We start from the raw sequence: 20,583 nt of genomic DNA, 5'->3' as shown, positions 1-20,583 counted from the left end.
GTGGAGACCCGAATTTCTGGGCCAGTGTAGATTCTTTTATGAGAAACTAATTTCTGAGTGGTACAACTTGTGAAGCAGAATTGACAGAAAATCCATTGTGATGCTCGTGCCTGTGCTAAAAGTGCAGCCCTTCACATTTCAGCTGAAAAGAATAATCTAGTAAAATACAAATAAGCAACTGGATTTTATTAACAAGAGTTGCTATATGCAAACCCAAAATCTATTATTTTTTGAGTTGCAATTCATTTAGTTGTTGTAAATGTGCCATTTCAAATCAGAATTTTTTAGTTTAACACAACTTAAAATTTGAGTTAACCCTTTAGACACAGCCAATGAAATATTGTAAACAATGGCATCTGTATGGATTTTGTCTATGGGGAGCTTTTGGAGGCGGGACTCCCACTTGTCGGGTTTTAGTCCCGCCTCTATTGACTTGTGGCCTACCCACGCTATTTTCCCTTCATTGACCTTGTTAAGCTCACCCAGCGGGCCAATTAAGGGAAAGCCAGTTACAGGTGACGTCAGCAAGTGACATTTCATCTGTCAAAAGCTTTTGACAGGTAATATGTCAGCGTTTAAGAGCTCTGTGAAACTGTCAAACACTGACAATCTGTCCTCTAACTTCAGTCCTGTCACTCAGGCTGAGATAGAGAGCTCTCCTGAGCAGAAAGCAGAAGGCTGCAGCTTTTGACAGTTCAGCGGCCATTCTGCTTTCTGTGCCGGTGAGCTGAGGGACTCCCGAGACCTGAAGGGAGGAAGCCTGCAGGAAGAATAACTTATTAAAACACTTTACACACACCTCACACACTTACCTCTGCACAGATGCACCCATCACTCACCTGAACACCGGACATCTCGGCCCCTCCGACCTCCGCAGACCGACGGCCCACTTCGCTGACCCTGGCGAGGTTCGGAGCCGTCGGGAAGCCCACACTTAAGGGCTCAAAATGTGGATTCTCAAAAAAACTGTTAACAGGTAGTTAATTGGCACTAATCCCCTTCCCGCCTCGAGGAGACGGGACCCAGCGTGGGTCAGGTGACCGTCTCCTGGGAAGATTGCACGGAGGTGGGTTGGGGGCGGGATGGGTACCCGCCCCCAGATTCTGCCATTTTCCCAGCTGTCCCGCCTCCCCAGGGCTGGCAAAATCGCCCCCATAGAGTCATAAGTCATAGTCATAACAGCGCAGAAGGAGGCCATTCGGCCCATCGAGTCCGTGCCGGCTCTCTGTAGAGCAATCCAGTCAGTCCCATTCCCCTGCTCTATCCTCGTAGCCCTGCAAGTTTATTTCCCTCAAGTGCCTATCCAGTCTCCCCTTGAAAACATTGAGTGTCTCCGCTTCCGCCACTTCCTTCGGCAGCGAGTTCCGGGTCCTCACCACTCGTTGCGTAAAAAGGTTTCTCCTCACATACCCCCTGTATCTCTTGCCCAAAACCTTAAATCTGTGTCACCTAGCCCTTGTACCATCAACTAGTGGGAACAGCCTGTCCCCATCAAGCCTATCCAAACCCGTCATAATCTTGTACACCTCTATCAAATCACCCCTCAACTTCCTTTGCTCTAATGAAAACAAATTCAGCTTCTCCAACCTGTCCTTGTAGCTAAGATTCCCCATCCCCGGAACCATTCTGGTAAATCTCCTGATTTATTTGATAAATGAAATTTGATAAATGAAAGTATGTAATACTGTATTGTAGAGCAACAATAGATCAGTTTTCTTGGTCCTTTTCAAATTAAATGTATTTCAGTCAACTACATTTGAAATTTATGGGATTGTAAGACTTGCCATGAGTTCCTTTTAAAATGTAGTGTTGGAAGGTTTTGGACACGCACACATTCTTGAGTTTTATAAGTTAGATGTTTCTGGTCACCATGAGTTATAGTATTTAGTGTGTGTAGTTTCTAGATATGTTGGAGGTGCCATCTTTCGGATGAGATATTAAACCATGTCTGCCCTCTCAGGTGGATGTAAAAGATCCCATGGCACTATTTCGAAGAAGAGCAGGGGAAACATAGAAGATAGGAGCAGGAGTAGGCCATTCGGCCCTTCGAGCCTGCTCCGCCATTCAATGAGATCATGGCTGATCATCCAAATTCAGTACCCTGTCCCTGCCTTCTCCCCATATCCCTTGATCCCTTTACCCTCAAGAAATATATCCAACTCTTTCTTGAATATATTTAATGAACTGGCCTCCACCGCCCTCTGTGGCAGAGAATTCCACAGGTTCACCACTCTCTGAGTGAAGAAATTCCTCCTCATTTCAGTCCTAAATGGCTTACCCCTTATCCTTAGACTATGACCCCTGGTTCTGGACTCCCCGGCCATCAGAGACATCCTTTCTGCATCTAGTCTGTCCAGACCTGACAGAATTTTATAGGTTTCGATGAGGTCCCCTCTCAATCTTCTAAACTCCAGTGAGTATAAGCCCAATTGACACAACCTCTCCTCGTACGTCATTCCTGCCATCCCAGGTATCAGCCTGCTGAATCTTCGCTGCACTCCCTCCATGAGAAGAACGTCCTTCCTCAGGTAAGGTGACCAAAACTGCACACAATACTCAAGGTGCGGTCTCACCAAGGCCCCTGTACAACTGCAGCAAGACATCCTTGTTCTTGTACTCGAACTCTCTTGCTACGAAGGCCAACATACCATTTGCCTTCTTAACCGCCTGCTGCACCTGCATGCTTACCTTCAGCGGCTGGTGCACAAGAACACCCAGGTCTCTTTGCACTTCCCCTTCTCCCAATCTATTGCCATTCAAATAATAATCTGCCTTCCTGTTTTTGCCACCAAAGTGGATAACCTCACATTTATCCACATTATAGTGCATTTGCCATGTTTCTGCCCAATCACGCAACCTGTCCAAATCGTACTGGAGTTTCATGACATCCTCCTCACAGCATACCCTCCCAGCAAGCTTTGTGTCGTCTGCAAATTTGGAGATATTACATCCAATTCCCTCGTCCAGATCATTAATATATATTGTGAACAGCTGGGGTCCTAGGACCGATCCTTGCGGTACCCCACTAGTCACTGCCTGCCACTCGGAAAACTACCCATTTATTCCAACTCTTTGCTTTCTGTCCGCCAACCAGTTCTCTATCCAAGTCAATACCTTGCCCCCAATCCCACGTGCCTTAATTTTGCACGCTAACCTCTTATGCAGGACCTTATCGAAAGCCTTCTGAAAGTCCAAATACACCACATCCACTGGTTCTCCCTTATCTATTTTACCAGTTACATCCTCAAAAAATTCCAGTAGATTAGTCAAGCATGATTTACCTTTTGTAAATCCATGTTGACTTTGTCCGATCCTGTCACTGCTTTCCAAATGCTCTGCTATTACATCTTTTATAATGGACTCTAGCATTTTCCCCACTACCGATCTCAGGCTTACCGGTCTATAATTCCCCACTTTTTCTCTGCCACCTTTTTTGAATAGTGGGGCAACATTAGCTACCCTCCAATCCATGGGTACTGTTCCAGAGTCTATCGAGTTCTGGAAGATGACCAGCAATGCATCTACTATTTCTAGGGCCACTTCCTTAAGTACCCTGGGATGTAGATTATCAGGCCCTGGGGATTTATCGGCCTTCAGTCCCATCAATTTTCCTAACACCATTTCCCTACAAATACTGATATCTTTCAGTTCCACCCTTTCATCAGACCCTATGTTCTGTGGTATTTTTGGGAGGTTATTTATGTCCTCCTTTGTGAAGACAGAACCAAAATATGTATTTAGTTGGTCTGCCATTTCTTTGCTCCCCATTATAAATTCCCCCGATTCTGACTGCAAGGGACCTACGCTTGACTTCACCAATCTTTTCCTCTTTACATATCTATAAAAGCTTCTACAGTCAGTTTTTATGTTCCCTGCAGGCTTACTCTCATATTCTATTTTCCTTTTCTTATTTAATCCCTTTGTCCTCCTTTGTTGAATCCTAAACTGCTCCCAATCCTCAGGATTATTGCTTTTTCTAGCCAATTTGTATGTCCTCTCCTTGGATCTTATGCTATCCCTAATTTCCCTTGTTAGCCACGGTTGAGTCACCTTTTTTGTTTTATTTTTATGCCAAACTGGAATGAACAACTTCTGTAGTTCATCCATTCGGTCTTTGAATGTTTGCCGTTGCCTATCCACCGTCAACCCTTTGAGTGCCATTCCCCAATCAATCCTACCCAACTCGCTCCTCAGACCATCGTAGTTTCCTTTATTTAAATTGAGGACCCTAGTTTCTGAGTCAACTACTTCATTCTCCATCTTAATGAAGAATTCGATCATATTATGATCGCTCCGACCCAAGGGGCCTCGTACAACAAGATTGCTAATTAATCCTTTCTCATTACATAATACCCAGTCTAAGATGGCCTGATCTCTGGTTGGTTCCTCGACATATTGGTCCAGGAAACCATCCCGTAAACACTCCAGGAATTCCTCCTCCACAGTATTGCTACTAATTTGGTTAGCCCAATCTATATGTAGATTAAAGTCACCCATGATGACTGCTGTGCCCTTATTGCACGCTTCTTTAATTTCCCTTTTAATGCAATCCCCAACCTCCGCCTTACTGTTTGGAGGTCTATATACCACTCCCACTAATGTTTTTTTCCCCTTAGTATTTCTCAATTCTACCCATACAGATTCCACCTCATCAGAGCTAATATCCTTCATTAGAATTGTGTTAATCCCTTCTTTAACCAGTAATGCTACCCCTCCTCCCTTTCCTTTTTGCCTATCTTTCCTGAATATCGAATACCCCTGGATGTTGAGTTCCCAGTCTTGGCCATCCTTGAGCCACGTTTCCGTAATCCCAACCAAATCATATTCGTTTATCTCTATTTGCGCAGCCAATTCGTCCACCTTATTACAAATGCTCCTCGCATTAAGACACAAAGCCTTCAGGCTTGTTTTTTTAACGCTCTTAGACCTATTAGAATTATTATTTACTGTGGCCACGTTTGATTTAAACCGTTGATTTCTCTGACTGCCACTTTTGTTTTTCTCCTTCCTATCTTTTGCTTTTATCCTTGTTTTCCTTTCCTCTGTCTCCCTGCTCAGGTTCCCAACCCCCTTCCATTTTAGTTTAAACCCTCCCCCACAGCACTAGCAAACACTCCCCCTAGGACATCGGTTCCAGCCCTGCCCAGGTGCAGACCGTCCGGTTTGAACTGGTCCCACCTCCCCCAGAACCTGTTCCAATGTCCCAGGAACTTGAATCCCTCCCCCTGGCACCATTCCTCTAGCCACGTATTCATCTGAAGTATCCTTCTATTTCTACTCTGACTAGCACGTGGCACTGGTAGCAATCCTGAGATTACTACCTTTGAGGTCCTGTTTTTTAATTTACCTCCTAACTCCCTATATTCCACTTTTAGGACCTCATCCCGCTTTTTACCTATATCGTTGGTGCCTATATGCACCACGACAACTGGCTGTTCACCCTCCCCTTCCAAGATGTTCTGCAGCCGCTCGGAGACATCCTTGACCCTTGCACCAGGGAGGCAACACACCATCCTGGAGCCTCGTTTGCGGTCGCAGAAACGCCTATCTATTCCCCTTACAATTGAATCCCCTATTACTATAGCTCTACCACACTTTTTCCTTCCATTCTGTGCAGCAGAGCCACCCCTGGTGCCAGGAAGTTGGCTGCTGCTGTCTTCCTCTGATAAGCCATCCCCCCCAACAGTACTCAAAGTGGTATATCTGTTGGAGAGGGGGATGGCCACAGGGGACCCCTGCACCACCTGCCTGCGACTAGTACTCTGCCTGTTGGTCACCCGTTCCCTTTCTTCCTGTCCAACCTCTACCTGCGGTGTGTCCAACTCCGTAAACGTGCTAATCACGATGTCCTGAGCATCGTGAACGCTCCAGTATGCATCCAATCGCAGCTCCAGTGCCACAATGCGGTCTGTCAGTAGCTGCAGCTGGGTGTACTTCCTGCACATGTCATTGTCAGGGACACAGGAAGTGTCCCTGAGTTCCCACATCTCGCAGGAGGAGCAGATCACGGGGCCCAGCTGTCCTGCCATGAATTACCCTTTAATTAATTGAGTTTAAATTAAATCAATCAATCCCACTAATTACACTACAGTTAAATAGTTTACCAACAGTCCCCGCTACACCAGAGAGACCTTAGAAACTATAAAACAGAGTTAAAGTTTAAAAAAGAGAGAAATACTCACCAACCAATCACTTACCTGCTTCCTGCTGACGTCACACTTGGATTACTTTTTACCTCTCTCCTGGAACCTGGATTGGTGCTCCCTCGCAGGTCCGCTGCCTCTCCGGTCTCCCGATGCCCTGGTCAATATTTATCCCTCAACCAACAGCACAAAAACCAGATTATCTGGTCATTACCACGGTGCAGTTTGTGGGATCTTGCGATGTGCAAATTGGCTGCTGCGTTTCCTACATTACAACAGTGACTACACTTCAAAAGTACTGCATTGGCTGTAAAGCACTTTGGGACATCCTGAGGTTGTGAAAGGCACTATATAAATGCAAGTCTTTTTTCTTTATAATTAGCTGCTTTTTACTTATTTTCTACAGGCTAATGGAACACAGTTCACCAATGCTGGTGACTGGTGAGCTAACTAATCTCAAAGTGGAATTCAAAAGCACTTTCAGGCAAGCAGTAAGAATGAAACTATGCTGCAGTCAGAGATCATGAGGTTAAAAGAAGAGTAGATAAAATGTGATTGAACTAGTTCTAAATAAAATCCCAGACAGAATGAAACATTTAAGAGCAGCTTATTTTGTGTCCCTCTGAACAATGCCAGAAATTACATGCGGGGGGGTACTTCTGCAGCATGTGGCTTTAGTTAATGGTACTTAATTTGGTTTTCATTTAAGTAACTCCCTTGTTACATTTGTGCCGATATGTAACATTGCAGTTTACTAAAGTTGAATGCTGGCACTCATAAAAATGCAAACTAGGCAAGAACATGCAGCTTCCTTGCAAATTAAGCCAGGCCCATATTTAACATCTCTTAAATTGCCAGTATATGTGACATAAAAGTGATAAGGAGGTCTGATTTAATAGAAAATAACAATGTTTCTCCACCCAGGACATGCATTTTCTGGTAAAGGAAGTAAATCTGAATAAAGTGAAGGTATTACATAGGATATACTGCACAGAAACAGGCCATTCGGCCCAACCAGTCCATGCCGGCGTTTATGCTCCTCTCAAGCCTCCTCCCCTCTTTCCTCATCTAATTTTATCAGCATAACCCTCTATTCCCTTCTCCCTCATATCTAATTGCCTCTTAAATACATCTATACTTTTTGCCTCAACTACTCCGCGTGGTAGCGAGTTCCACATTCTCACCACTCTCTGGGCAAAGAAGTTTCTTCTGAATTCCCTATTTGATTTCTTGGTGACTATCTTATATTGATGGCATCTAGTTTTGCTCTTCCCCACAAGTGGAAACTCTCTCTCTGTATCTACTCTATCAAAACCTTTCATGATTTTAAAGACCTCTATTAGGTCACCCCTCAGCCTTCTCTTTTCAACCTTTCCTGGTAGGTATACACTCGCATTTCTGGTATCATCCTTGTAAATCTTCTCTGCACCCTCTCAAGTGCCTCTATATCCTTTTTATAATATGGCATCCAGAATTGTACGCAGTACTCCAAATGTGGTCTAACCTAGGTTCGATACAAGTTTAGCATAACTTCTCTACTTTTCAATTCTATCCCTCAGAAAACAGAGAGTAGGGATAAACGGATCTTTTTCAGGTTGGCAGGCTGTAACTAATGAGGTGCCGCAAGGATCAGTGTTGAGGCCTCAGTTATTTACAATCTATATTAATGACCTAGATGAAGGGACCGAGTGTAATGTATCCAAGTTTGCTGATGATACAAAGCTAGGTGGGACAGTAAGCTGTGAGGAGAACATAAAGGGCTAGATTTTCGTGGAGCCATCAGGCGGGGTTTCAGGCGTGTGGGGGGGGGGGGAAATCCCGAATTTGGGGGTCCCGACACCATCCCGCCCAAAACCCCACCCCACGTAAGTTTCAGGGGCGGCGGGTACCCGCCCCGCACTGGGACCCGCCGAAACCAGGCGGTAAGGGATTATGTTAACAGGTAGTTAACAGGCAGTTTTTAGCCTAATCCCTATTTTGAGGGGTTTCGTGTGGGATTCCCGAGAGCTCCAAACCACGCCAGGTTAGAGCAGGCGGGCCGTCGGGTTGAAGGGGTTGGAGGGGTCGCGATGTCGGTGCTCAGGTGAGTGATGGGTGCATGAGTGCAAAGGTAAGTGTGTTTGGTGTGTCTAAAGTGTGTAAAGAACTTTTACTTACCTTAACAGCCTTTCTTCCTGTAGCCGTCGGGAGCCCATCACTCAGCCAGAACTGAAAGCTGAACGGCTGCGATCTGTCAAAAGTGACAGCCTTCAGCTTTGAGTGCCGGTGTGAGTTCTAACTGTGTCTGTGCAGAAGGATTCATGTTAGAACTCAGAGTGTCAGTGTTTCACAGCTTCAAACAGCTGTAAAACACTAATATTTCATCTGTCAAAAACTCTTGACAGATGAAATTGCAGTCTGTGACGTCACCTGTTGCTGGGTGGCCCTTAATTGGCCTGCTGAGCCCGCTGGGTGGGCTCAACAAGGTCAATCAAGGGAAAATCACGCAGATTGGCCAGACGTCAAAGTAGGCGGGTCAAAAACCCGAAAGGGGAAGTCCCGCCTTCTTCCCGACAGGTTTGGGAAAATCTACCCCTAAGAGTCTGCAAAGGGAGATAGATAGACTAAGTGAGTGGGCAGTAAGGTGGCAGATGGAGTATAATGTAGGGAAATGTGAGGTTATTCACTTTGGTAGGAAGAATAGAAAAACAATTTTTTTAAATGTGAGAAACTTTCAAATGTTGGTGTTCAGAGAGATTTGGGTGTCCTCATGCAAGAAACACAGAAAGCTAGCATGCAGATACAGCAAGCAATAAGGAAGGCAAATGGCATGTTGGCCTTTATTGCAAGGGGGTTCGAGTATAAGAGTAAGGGAGTCTTGCTACAATTGTACAGGGCCTTGGTGAGACCACACCTGGAGTACTGTGCACAGTTTTGGTCTCCTTATCTAAGGAAGGATATACTTGCCTTGGAGGCGGTGCAAAGAAGGTTCGCTAGATTGATTCCTGGGATGAGATGGCTGTCCTATGATGAGAGATTGTGTAGAATGGGCCTTTACTCTCTGGAGTTTAGAAAAATGAGAGGTAATGTCATTGAAACATACAAAATTCTGATGGGGATTGACAGGGTAGATGCTGAGAGGTTGTTTCCCCTGGCTGGAGCATCTAGAACTAGGGGGCATAGTCTCAGGATAAGGGGTCGGCCATTTAAGACTGAGATGAGGAGGAATTTCTTCACTGGGGGTCACAGTCTTAGAATAAGAGGCCGGCCATTTAGGACTGAAATGATTTCTTCAAGCAAGGGGTTGTGAATCTTTGGAATTCTCTGCCCCAGAGGGCTGTGAATGCTGAGTCTTTGAGTATATTCAAGGCTTAGATAGATAGATTTTTGGACTGTAGGGGAATCAAGGGATATGGAAATCGGGCGGGAAAGTGGAGTTGAGATCGATGATCAGCCATGATCTTATTGAATGGCGGAGCAGGCTCGAGGGGCCGTATGGCCTACTCCTGCTCTTATTTCTTATGTTCTTAAAACCGTTCACTTTGCACACTGGTATCCAAAGTCATGCTGAAATTGCATGACAGCAGTCTGAGCTTCCACTGCAGCACTCAGATGTTGGGCGGCTGCTGCTTGTGCTGCAGTGGAAGCTGAGACATCGGCCATCAGACGCTGCATCATGGTTGGTTCTACAGATATGCTGCTGGAGGTAGCCACCCATTCCATGTTGCCAAGTTGGTGCTGGACTCCTCCATGCTCCTTAACATTGAGGGCAGGGTTCCCAGTGCACCAAGCATTTGAGTGTGTACACCCATCAGCCTTCTTCTGTAGCCTGGCCCATCATAGTCATCATCTCAGTCCTCTGCAGCAGAACTAGTGTGCGACCTCACTCTCCACCGAGCTGACACCTGCGCTCTCCTTTTCCCCTGCCCTGGCTGCAGCGCACTTGTGCCCAGTATCTCGCCACATGCAGATCCCGCCTCTATCCTATCCTCTAAATTGTGCGCAGAATCAGTATCTGAACTGGTGGTTGCGACTGTGAAATCGAGTGACGGTGTGTCTTCATCTTCACTGTCTTCTTGCTGTTCTTCCACTGCCTGGGCAGGTTGCAGTTCTTGGTTATGTGAAAGGAAAAAAGGACACGGGTAGGGTTGTGGTGAGGGGAAAGAAAAAAGTAAAAAGTCTATGCTTACACCATCAGCAGCTTCTCTGTCAGAAAAGATTGTGGGTTGAGGGGGAAGTGGGATGAGAGAAGAAGGATTAGGTATGCAGATACCCTCATCTTCCATGGCTTCAGCCCCACCGGTGGCCATGGCCTCAGCAATGGCCCTTCCCATAATGGCCAGCACCCCCTCCTCCATGGGGGTTAGAACATGCAGGCGCACCTGTCCCCTGCCAGTTAGCTCCTGCTGCCTCTAGTTGTGCGCCATCTTCTCCTGCAAAGGAAAGGGAAATGTGTCAGTGAATGCCGTGCAATCTGTGTGGGTGATGTGGCTGTCATGTTTGAATAGCTGGCAGTGTGTATTTGTGAGATGTGGGTTTGAGGCTTGCAACAATGCTAAGTGTGTGAGGGTGAGGTGAAGCATATGAATGTTAGGTATGAGAACTGATAAATAGAGATTGTTGGTGTCTTGTTTTGCACACTTTGTACAAAAATAATAAATTGCAGGACAACGGAGTATTACAGTTTAAACTCTTTTAATGAAGCATCAGGTCTGTGCTTACTCATATCAGTACAGCACCGTGTGGACAAGATGGAGTCAGGACCCTGGGTCCTCCAAAACAAAGCAGTCCTTACAGATGCCTGCAGGCCAGTGACAACTCAGCATGTGATCACATGTGAATATAATAGGTATTCCTTACAGATGCCTGCGGGCTAATGATAAATCAATATGCAAATATTACAGTTGGTAGGTGAGTGATGGGGGTGGTGCATTGAGCAATGGCTTAGGCCAGTGTTACACTTGATAGCATATGGCAATTGAAGATGCAGTCACTGACCTTAACCACTCGTATGAGATCATTAAAATTCCTCCTACACTGCACCCATGTTCTTGGAGCTATACTCCAGGCATTGACCTCCCTCACTATCTCATGCCACTGCCTTCTGAGCATATGTCTGGAGGGTCTCCAGCCCCCTCGAGGGTCCAGAACATCTCTCCCCCAGTCGACCTCGTCCACCAAGACCTCCAGTGCAGCGTCCAAAAACCTTGGTGCCTGCTCTCTCCCATGCTCAGCCATTGTTGATTGTTGCACTGCGCAGTACAGCCCAATGATCTCAGCACCTCCAGCAGCCACAATGCACCTTCCATTTAAGTACTGCAGGCTAGCTTTAAGTAGTGCTAGGAAGTAACCATATTGGGCCCCCTGCTGATATGTGCACCCAGTGAACAGCGCGGGTAGCGCTGATTGCACGCAGAAATCATAATGAGCAGGCAACACGAAGTTGGCATGCTGCCTGCATTCCACTGAATGTGTGCCGATTAATTGCGCATCGTGATCCCCGTGCCTGTTTTCGGGGGACTAACCAATTTAATCCCTTGTGAGTTTAAGCCTCTCCCCAGAGACTTAAGTACTGAGGGAGTGCTGCACTGTTGGAGGTGCTGTCTTTCAGATAAGACATTAAACCGAGATCCTGTCTTCCCTCACAGATGGCATCAGTATTTCAGGACACCAGTGGCCTTCTCAATCAGAACCCCTGATGCTGCATGGCTATCATTAATTTGATGCTTAGTGTCTGTGCCTGGGTTCAGTCATGAGCCAGTTGGTGAGGGGATGGCCCTTGTCCCCCGAGCAACCAGCCTGCCACCCGATGGTCTGGGTGGAACAGAGGGGTTATTGAGGACTGTCACAGTATGAAAGCTTCAGGATACTGCCAGGAAACTTGGCACAGACCTGCATGAGTCGCTGCCGGTGGTCACAAACAAGTTGAATATTGAGCAAATGTTGAGAAATGAGCTGGATCCTGATGGGGAGTGCACCGGGCTATGTGAATGCAGTCTGTGATTCCCTGCTCCTGCGGGACTCCAGCAATGAGGGCAAATCCCAGTGCTCTTTCTTCCTGCTTGTCAGACTCGATGGGGAAGGTAATGAACTGTTGATGCTTTGCAAACTGGTGTCCTGCCAGATAACTGTGTGCATAACAAACTGACTGATGTTGCTGATGTCACCAGAAGCAGTTTGGAAAGAGCTAGATGCATAAAAATTTAGAGCCATGGTGACGTTAGTTACTGTTTTATCAGCTTGCTCCTTGTCAGAAATCTTTGGGGATAATTTTAGCCTAACCCGCCCAATGGGAAACTGATGGGTCAGAATTGGCCACCGTTTTACACCTGCCTGATTTACTTACAGAAATACAGAAGCCAAAAATATAGCTAGAGTTAAAAAAAGGTGAAGAAGACCCTAAACAATCATATTAATCTCTGCTAAACATTGGAGCTGGTTGGACGTTGGTATTTTTGTGGACCTGTTGGTGCCATCATTTTTGGTTTGGTGTGTGATCAACAAGCCAGATTTGTACAATGCCAATAATTAACTTTAGCCAGAGTGATGTTGGTTAATTAATGATGGAGCTGTAATATACCAGGTTCCACTGATGGACTGCAGATCAAACCTTTCATTGATCTGCTGTCTTCAACTCGGTTATAACTTTCCATCATAGTTTCTGCCACTCATCAGAGCCAGTAACTTGTTTTTCTGGTCCTTTGCAATACCCTGTAGTGGATAACTCCATTGACACTAATGTTGAATGGGGTGATTGCTTGACAGATTTTCATGTGCATGGACACATTTCCATAGATATCCTCAACTGAAGCTGGCTTTAGTTGAGCTTAACTCTACAATGCTCAGCTAATCAGAATGCTGTATTTTTGAACAATGAGATCAAGTTCTAATTGAGGGGCAGTTAGTTGAGCTTGATTGAGGATATCTAATGTAAAGTAAATTTTCATCTTCAGCACAGAGCTCATCATGTCCAGAGAACATAGAAAGGAAGGCAATGTGTGCCTCCATGATTTTCTATCCATGAAGATGATAAATTACAGCATATTGGTGCTGGGATTTAATACAGGATTCAGGCACAGCAATTTGAAGGGGGTGGGGTGTAGTGGTGGTGCTATATGACAGCATAGTGTTTGGATAAAGATGGTCACAAAACATCTGGAATTACAGAATTTAAGGTGAACCTGAATAGTGATGAGTGACTGCATATACTGTAACATGGGATTGGAACTATGTATGGTAATCTAAAAGGCAAGGAGTAGTATTGCATTGGAAGGGTGTACAATCTGATCTTGTCCTTCAGTCATCCTGCATAACCTTAACTAGCTGGCGATGTGTTCAATAAAACCTATCTAGTGACTAATCTGTTTAACATTATATTATTGTCAGAATCTAGCTCACCAACAGTATCAAGCTAAGAAATGCCTAATGGTTTGTCATGCAATACTGTAAGAGTTGTTAACTATTCCTCTATGACATAATTTTCCGTATTTACTATTCCTACTGTATAAACTATCTGTATAAATATGTACGTATTCCTAAATCGCATATTGTTCATACAGAGTACATGTTAAAAAACATTGGCTGAGAAATTCAATGGCGCCTGTTTTTCAGGACAGGCAGGAAGTGCGTACTCATTACAAGCTTGAAGTGCACCACCCACCATATTGTTATAGGTAGAAAAAAGGAATCTAGGGCCCATGCATGAAACCGACCTATGCAAATAAGAGGCCTAATCCCTGTTTGCGACCCCTTATGCAAATTTGGGTTGTTTTGAACGCAGTTGCCGCCAGGTTAGCTGCGTTCTGGAAAATCAGGTCTACAGGTGGTCTAGCCCATGGTCCTAAAAGTAATTTTTTTTAAATTCATTTACGGGATGTGGGTGTCACTGGCAAGCCCAGCATTTATTGCCCATCCCTAATTGCCTTTGAGTGGCTTGCTAGGTCATTCAGAGGGCTGTTAAGAGTCAACCACATTGCTGTGGGTCTGGAGTCACATATAGGCCAGACCAGGTAAGGATGGCAGATTTCCTTCCCTAAAGGACATTAGTGAACCAGATGGGTTTTTACAACAATCCAGTAGTTTCATGGTCACCATTACTGATACTAGCTTTTTATTCCAGATTTATTTAATTAACTGAATTTAAATTCCCCAGTTGCTGTGGTGGGATTTGAATTCTTGCCTTTAAGGATTATTAATCCAGGCCACTGGATTACTAGTCCAGTAACATTACCACTATGCTACCATTCCCAATTGCTGCAGGCTGTCACTAAAAATGTAAATTTTAATAAAATACTTACTTGAATATGCAACCAGGTGCTTCTCCTGGCTCCACTGCAGTCCCACACACCGTTGCCAGTACCCAGTCGCCTTCCTTCTTGGTCTTCTTCCTTCCCGATCACCAACCCCCCCCCCCCCACCCAATCGTTTTCCTTCTTGACCGCTTTCCCTCCTGGTCGCCACCTTCTGACCACCTTTCCTTCCCCTTTTAAGCACTTACCTGAGGCTGCTGCTGGCGATGCAACGGTCCAAAATTCCAAGCCTCTTCGCTGGGCCGCAGCTCACCGGTCTCATTTAAATGAGGCCCGAGGTGCAATATCAGGTGCGCATTGAGCCTACTCATTCAAGCACAGGGATCATCCCTTGCATCCAGTTCTACAAATTTCTGCACCATTAAGCTTTTATTTAAAGGGAGATGTAGATTTGATTCGTTGGACAGGCCTTAAACTTAAATGCATGCAGAGCATCACAAAATCTGAGGTGCATTTCAAATTTTATTTATGGGTAAACAACAAAAATGTCTATTGAAACCAGGGAATGTGTTGTTAACTTTTTCTACTGTCATTTATGTCTCCTTTCAGTCTCCAGATTGCCAACCCGATTAACTCAAAGCATATAATCAGAAGCAGTAAAACAGTAAAAGCAGCATTCATTTTTCATTAAGTCTTTCAAAGTACTTTTGCTGTTTAGTTCAATCCTGTTATTTTCCTGTTGTTACTTTTTAAAAATTCTTTATTTAACTAAACTTTCCAGGCATTAATGTGGAACTTGTTTTTATCCCCTAATATTTACAAATTGATACATTTGATGCATTTATTAAAGTTGCAGTGTCACACTGCATAATGTACTCCCAAAGCATACAGACCAGGAAGTTCCTCGATTCAGTTCTTGTTTAAATTAATGTTTTCAAATTTTTTGACAAACCTTGAAAACTTTAACGTGACTTTTGTAACCAGCACAAAAATGATCTTGTAATTAATACCATTTTTAAAAAAAGTTTAAATGCAGAATTCAATTATTGAAAAATAATACCAAACACATACACTATCCCTTTGAACACTAGTCTTTATACTAACAATATGAAGTTCATATTCAGGAAGGAAAGGTTTAAAACTAGGACAAAACCTTTCTAATTACCATGAGAACCAAAATACATTTGTGTGAAGATCCAAATAGAAGTGAAGATGTATATTGTTTTTCCTTAGGCTTGATCTATCCCATACATATTGCATGCAGCAGAACAACGAGCTCAGCAGAAAGGAGGAGGAGTTACAGAGATTGCAGAATGAGTACGTGGAAGGGAACAAGGAAATCAATAAAGTATGTCAGTAGCACTGTGTCTGCTGTAGCATAAGTTTAGAACTTTATTAGATGTTTCATTATTCAGTCTGTTTTATCACATAGCCATGAAAAGTTACAATTTTGTACAACCTTTTTTCATTGCACATATTTGTTCAGTGTCAGTTTTTTTTTTTAGGTGGATCTACGATGGCTCTAAGTCAAAAATAGAAACTGCAAACTCACCTGCTGTGGTTATTTTTTTCCTAGCATTGGCATGCATTAATAATAGGAAAGTTCCAGCAACTATGAGTCAAATGTGACTACATTCACAGAGACTTGCAGAAAAAAATTGACAGCTTTAATGAAAAAATTATTTGTTTCTACATTCATGAGCTTATTCTGCAATGTTACTAATTGCTATAATTCATTGCTTTATCATAGCTAGTATAAAGACTCAAGTTATATTAAACTGAAACTTTTTAAAATGAAGACCATGCAAACAAAATCTAAGGACAGTAAATGACCAGCTGGTCCATCATGCCTGTCCTATTCTGTTGTGGTGTAACCTTTGCACACCATACCCCATCCACTACTTCCCTCCCACCCCCATGCCACACAATCTCCTAGGAGAGGCAAAAAGTGTTTCACTTCAGCTCATTTCTTTGGAGGGTCTCCATATTTTTGACAGGTTTTGCTGTGTTGCATTCTCAGTTTTGTGGATTGCACTGGCCCTTGCAGCAGGTCAGAATCAGGTAAAAAGACAGACAGGAGCCGGTCATGTCTATCCTTGTACCTCACGTGGTAAGGAACCAAAACAAGCTTGAAAAACTTTTTTTTTTTTATTCGTTTTTATGGGATGTGGGTGTCGCTGGCAAGGCCAGCATTTATTGCCCATCCCTAATTGCCCTTGAGAAGGTGGTGGTGAGCCGTCACCTTAAACTGCTGCAGTCCATGTTTTGAAGGTACTCCCACAGTGCTGTTAGGTAGGGAGTTCCAGGATTTTGACCCAGCAACGATGAAGGAACAGCGATATACTTCTAAGTCAGGATGGTGTGTGACTTGGAGGGGAACTTGCATCTGGTGGTGTTCCCATGCACCTGCTGCCCTTGTCCCTCTAGGTGGAAGAGGTCGTGGGTTTGGGAGGTGCAGCCGAAGAAGCCTTGACGAGTTGCTGCAGTGCATCTTGTAGATGGTACACACTGCAGCCATGGTACGCCGGTGGTGGAGGGAGTGAATCTTTAAGGTGGTAGATGGGGTGCCAATCAAGCGGGCTGCTTTGTCCTGGATGGTGTTGTAGTGTCCGGGTATCAATAATACTCGGACTGCAGGAGAACAATAAAACAGGTATTTACTGAACAGAGGGGAACTCAAGACTGAAATACAGAAGCCTGCTATGGCTTTATATACAGGGGTGGTCACTGCCGGTACTGCAGTATAGAATCAGTTCTTCTCTTAAAGGTACATACACAACAATTCCTCCCCTTTTAGATAAACAGTACATAACATTCATTTAACAACTACATAATAACTAATTACAATTACAATTTTCTCTGTACTATATACATCAACTGAAATAATCATTTATAAGTTCAGTCTTTGAGGAGGCTTCCTGATCCTGACTGGATAGCGCCTTTCTCGAGTATCCTGTTCTTGCGGCGGAGTTGATTCTGGCTCATTGTCATTGGTTGGTTCGTCAGCTTCCAATACCACTGCTTCTGAGGTAGACACAATCTGTACTTCGGGTTGATTACCAGGTGCACCTGCTCGTGGTATGGGTTTGGCTTGTTCCTGTGACTCTAGAATCTGGTCAGCATGGCGTCTCACGATGCTCTCTCCAACGTCCACTGTGTACATTAGTGGTCCCTGCTGTGTGCATATCATTCCTGGCTGCCATTTTCTGTTCGGTAGTCGCGGGCCAAGACTGGTTGCCCTATCTTGAAGCTCCTGGTTGGCTTCTCATTTATGTGCTGGAATTGCTTATCCTCAACATCTCGTCTTATGTTTGGTTTGAGCAAATCCAGGCGACATCTTAGCCTTCGGTTGAAGAACATTATGGCTGGAGCTTGGTTGGTGACTGCATGTGTCGCATTCCGGTAAGCAAACAAGAAATTATCCACCTTGTGTTGTGGTATGTCGTCATTATACATTGCCTTTATTGCCTTTTTAAAGGTCTGAACAAACCTCTCAGCCAATCCATTTGTGGCTGGATGATATGGGGCAGATGTGTAATGTTTCACCCCATTATTCCTCAGAAACCTCCGGAAATCCTCGGACACAAACTGTGGCCCATTGTCGGAGCAAATCTGTTCTGGCAAGCCATTCCTGGCGAAGATGGTCCGTAGGACTGCAATAGTTTTCTCCGTGGTGGTGGAGGACATTTTGATGACCTCTGGCCATTTCGAATGGGCGTCCACAGCGATTAGGAACATTGAGTCCATAAATGGACCAGCAAAATCAATGTGTACCCGTTGCCATGGAGATGAGGGCCACTCCCATGGATGTAGCGGGGCCTGTGGTGGAGCGTTTTGGACCTTCTGGCATCCTGTGCATCTCTTGGTCATATCCTCGATTTCTTTATCGATTCCTGGCCACCACACAAACGTCCTGGCTAGGCTCTTCATTTTTACCCCTCCCAGATGACCCTCATGAAACTCATTGAGCACTCTATCTCTCAACTTGGGTGGAATTACCACTCGGGATCCACACATCAAGGTCCCCCAGCACACTGACAGCTGTTCTCTCCTTGGCGAGAATGCTGGCAACAGTGAGTCGCCATGTGCTGGCCATCCCTTCACCGTCAAATCATAGACCCGAGAGAGTGTCGGGTCATTCCAGGTTTCCTTCTCTATACTTGAGTTTGTAACAGGTAGACATTCGACTATGGTCGCATGGAATATCTCAACAGGGTCCACTGCAGGTGCTTCCTCTACCATAGGCAACGGTAGGCGCGACAGCCCATCAACGTTTCCATGCTGTTTCGTACCCTTGTACTCTATGTCGTACTGATGTGCCCCTAGAAAAAGTGACCATCTTTGCAGCCGTTGCGCCGTCATCACCGGAACGCCCTTCTTTGGGTTAAAAATGGAGACCAGGGGCTGATGATCAGTCAGTAGGGTGAATTTCTGCCCGTGCAGATAGTGATTGAACTGCTTCACCCCCCACACCAGGCTGAGGGCCTCCCTGTCAATCTGGGCGTAGTTACGCTCGGCTGAGGTTAACGAGCGCGATGCAAAGGCTATTGGCCTCTCTGAACCGTCAAGGAATTTGTGTGACAGCACCGCTCCGATGCCGTAGGGAGACGCATCACATGCTAACCGAATCGGTAGTGTTGGATTGTAGTGGGCCAATACTTCTTTTGAAGTGATTAGGCATTTACATTTCTGAAAGGCACGCTTACACTCATCACTCCATTTCCATGTTACTCCAGTTTGCAGCAGGGCGTTCAGTGGGTGTAGAATTGTAGACAAATTCGGCAAGAACTTATGGTAGTAGTTCACCAAACCGAGGAACGACCTCAGTTGCGACACAGGTGCTGGAGCCTTGACTACAGCCTCAATCTTGTCCGGCGACTTATGCAACCCTTCCTCATCAATCATGTGGCCACAATACGAGATTTGTCTCCTGAAGAACTCGCATTTGGGGCGGTTGGCTCGTAGCCCATATTCCTGTAATCTCGTGAGCACCTGCTCCAGGCTGGCAAGGTGTTCACTGTCATTTTCGCCCGTAACCAGGATGTCGTCCAAATAACACTGGGTCCCCGGGATCCCTTGCAGGACTTGTTCCATCGCCCTCTGCCAAATAGCCGGGGCTGATGCTACCCCGAATACCAGTCGATTGTACTGGTAAAGGCCTTTGTGAGTGTTTATCGTGAGGTATTTCCTAGATGCTTCTTCCACCTCCATTTGTAGATACGCTTGGGCCAGATCAATCTTTGTAAAGCGTTTCCCTCCAGATAGTGAGGCGAAAATATCTTCTATCCGCGGAAGTGGATATTGTACTGTGTGCAGGACTGGGTTCACAGTTACCTTGAAGTCCCCACAGATGCGAACCTTCTTCGGTTCCCCAGGCGTGCTGCTCAATGATTTCTTCATTACAGGAATGGTGGGTGTGGCCCTCTCGCTCCAGTCCACCTTGGACAGCACACCCGAACGTTCCAGACTCTCCAGCTCTGCTTCAACGGCTGGGCGGATCGCGTAAGGTACCGGTCCGGCCTTAAAATTTTGGGGTTTGCGTTATCTTCGATTTTTATCGTTGCCATTACTCCTTTTAGAGTCTCAAGTCCTTGTTGGAACACCTCTTTCGCGTCAGTTAGAATTTTTGACAGTCGTCCAGGTGTGATGTCATCATCCTTTTTATCAGTCACAGTTAGCGCCTGAATGGAATGCCAATCCAATTGTATTTTTCGGATCCATTCACGTCCCAATAATGGTGGTCCTCCATCTGGTAGTATATATAGATACAGTTTCTGTGTTTCCTTGCTGTTGTATTCAACTGGCACCCTTATTTTTCCTCGGGTAGACTTTTTGCCCCGTGTATGTCTTCAATACAATGGACGTGTCCTTCAAGGGTATGTGTGAGAATAGCCGCTCATAGTCTCGTCGATTCATGACAGTTAGGGCTGATCCTGTGTCCAATTCCATCTTTACTGGGGACCCTGCTATCATGAGGGTGACCCAAATGGTTCGGTGATCCTCCTTTGCGATCACGTTGTGTAACTTTAGACAACTTAGTCTCCTGCTCCCGGAGTCCTTATCACTCTCCTGACCTTCCGAACTACTGTCTGTCAATTTCTTTACTTTCTTGTACTTTTCCTTAGTAGTTCTTGTGGTGTTGGTTTTCTTTCCCGACCTGCAGACTCTTGCTAGGTGTCCGATTTTCCCACATTGCCTGCATACTTTGTCCT

General features: G+C 45.1%; 1 protein-coding gene across 1 annotated transcript in view; it reads left to right on the top strand.

Annotated features, from left to right (window-relative positions):
• The window catches only part of LOC147111681 (deuterosome assembly protein 1-like), a 227,163-nt gene that overhangs the window by 151,497 nt on the left and 55,083 nt on the right, over window positions 1-20,583 (top strand). The window contains exon 9 of the mRNA XM_085998788.1: window positions 15,605-15,719. Within this exon, the coding sequence (XP_085854914.1) occupies window positions 15,605-15,719 (115 nt within the window). The remainder of the gene's footprint in view (window positions 1-15,604; window positions 15,720-20,583) is intronic.

Source organism: Somniosus microcephalus, chromosome 10, assembly GCF_052327205.1.
Source record: "Somniosus microcephalus isolate GS21.2 chromosome 10, FLI_Smic_1.0, whole genome shotgun sequence".
NCBI classification, from domain to species: domain Eukaryota; kingdom Metazoa; phylum Chordata; class Chondrichthyes; order Squaliformes; family Somniosidae; genus Somniosus; species Somniosus microcephalus.
The sequence above is the reverse complement of the archived record's forward strand: the minus strand, read 5'-3'. Positions and strand labels throughout refer to the sequence as shown.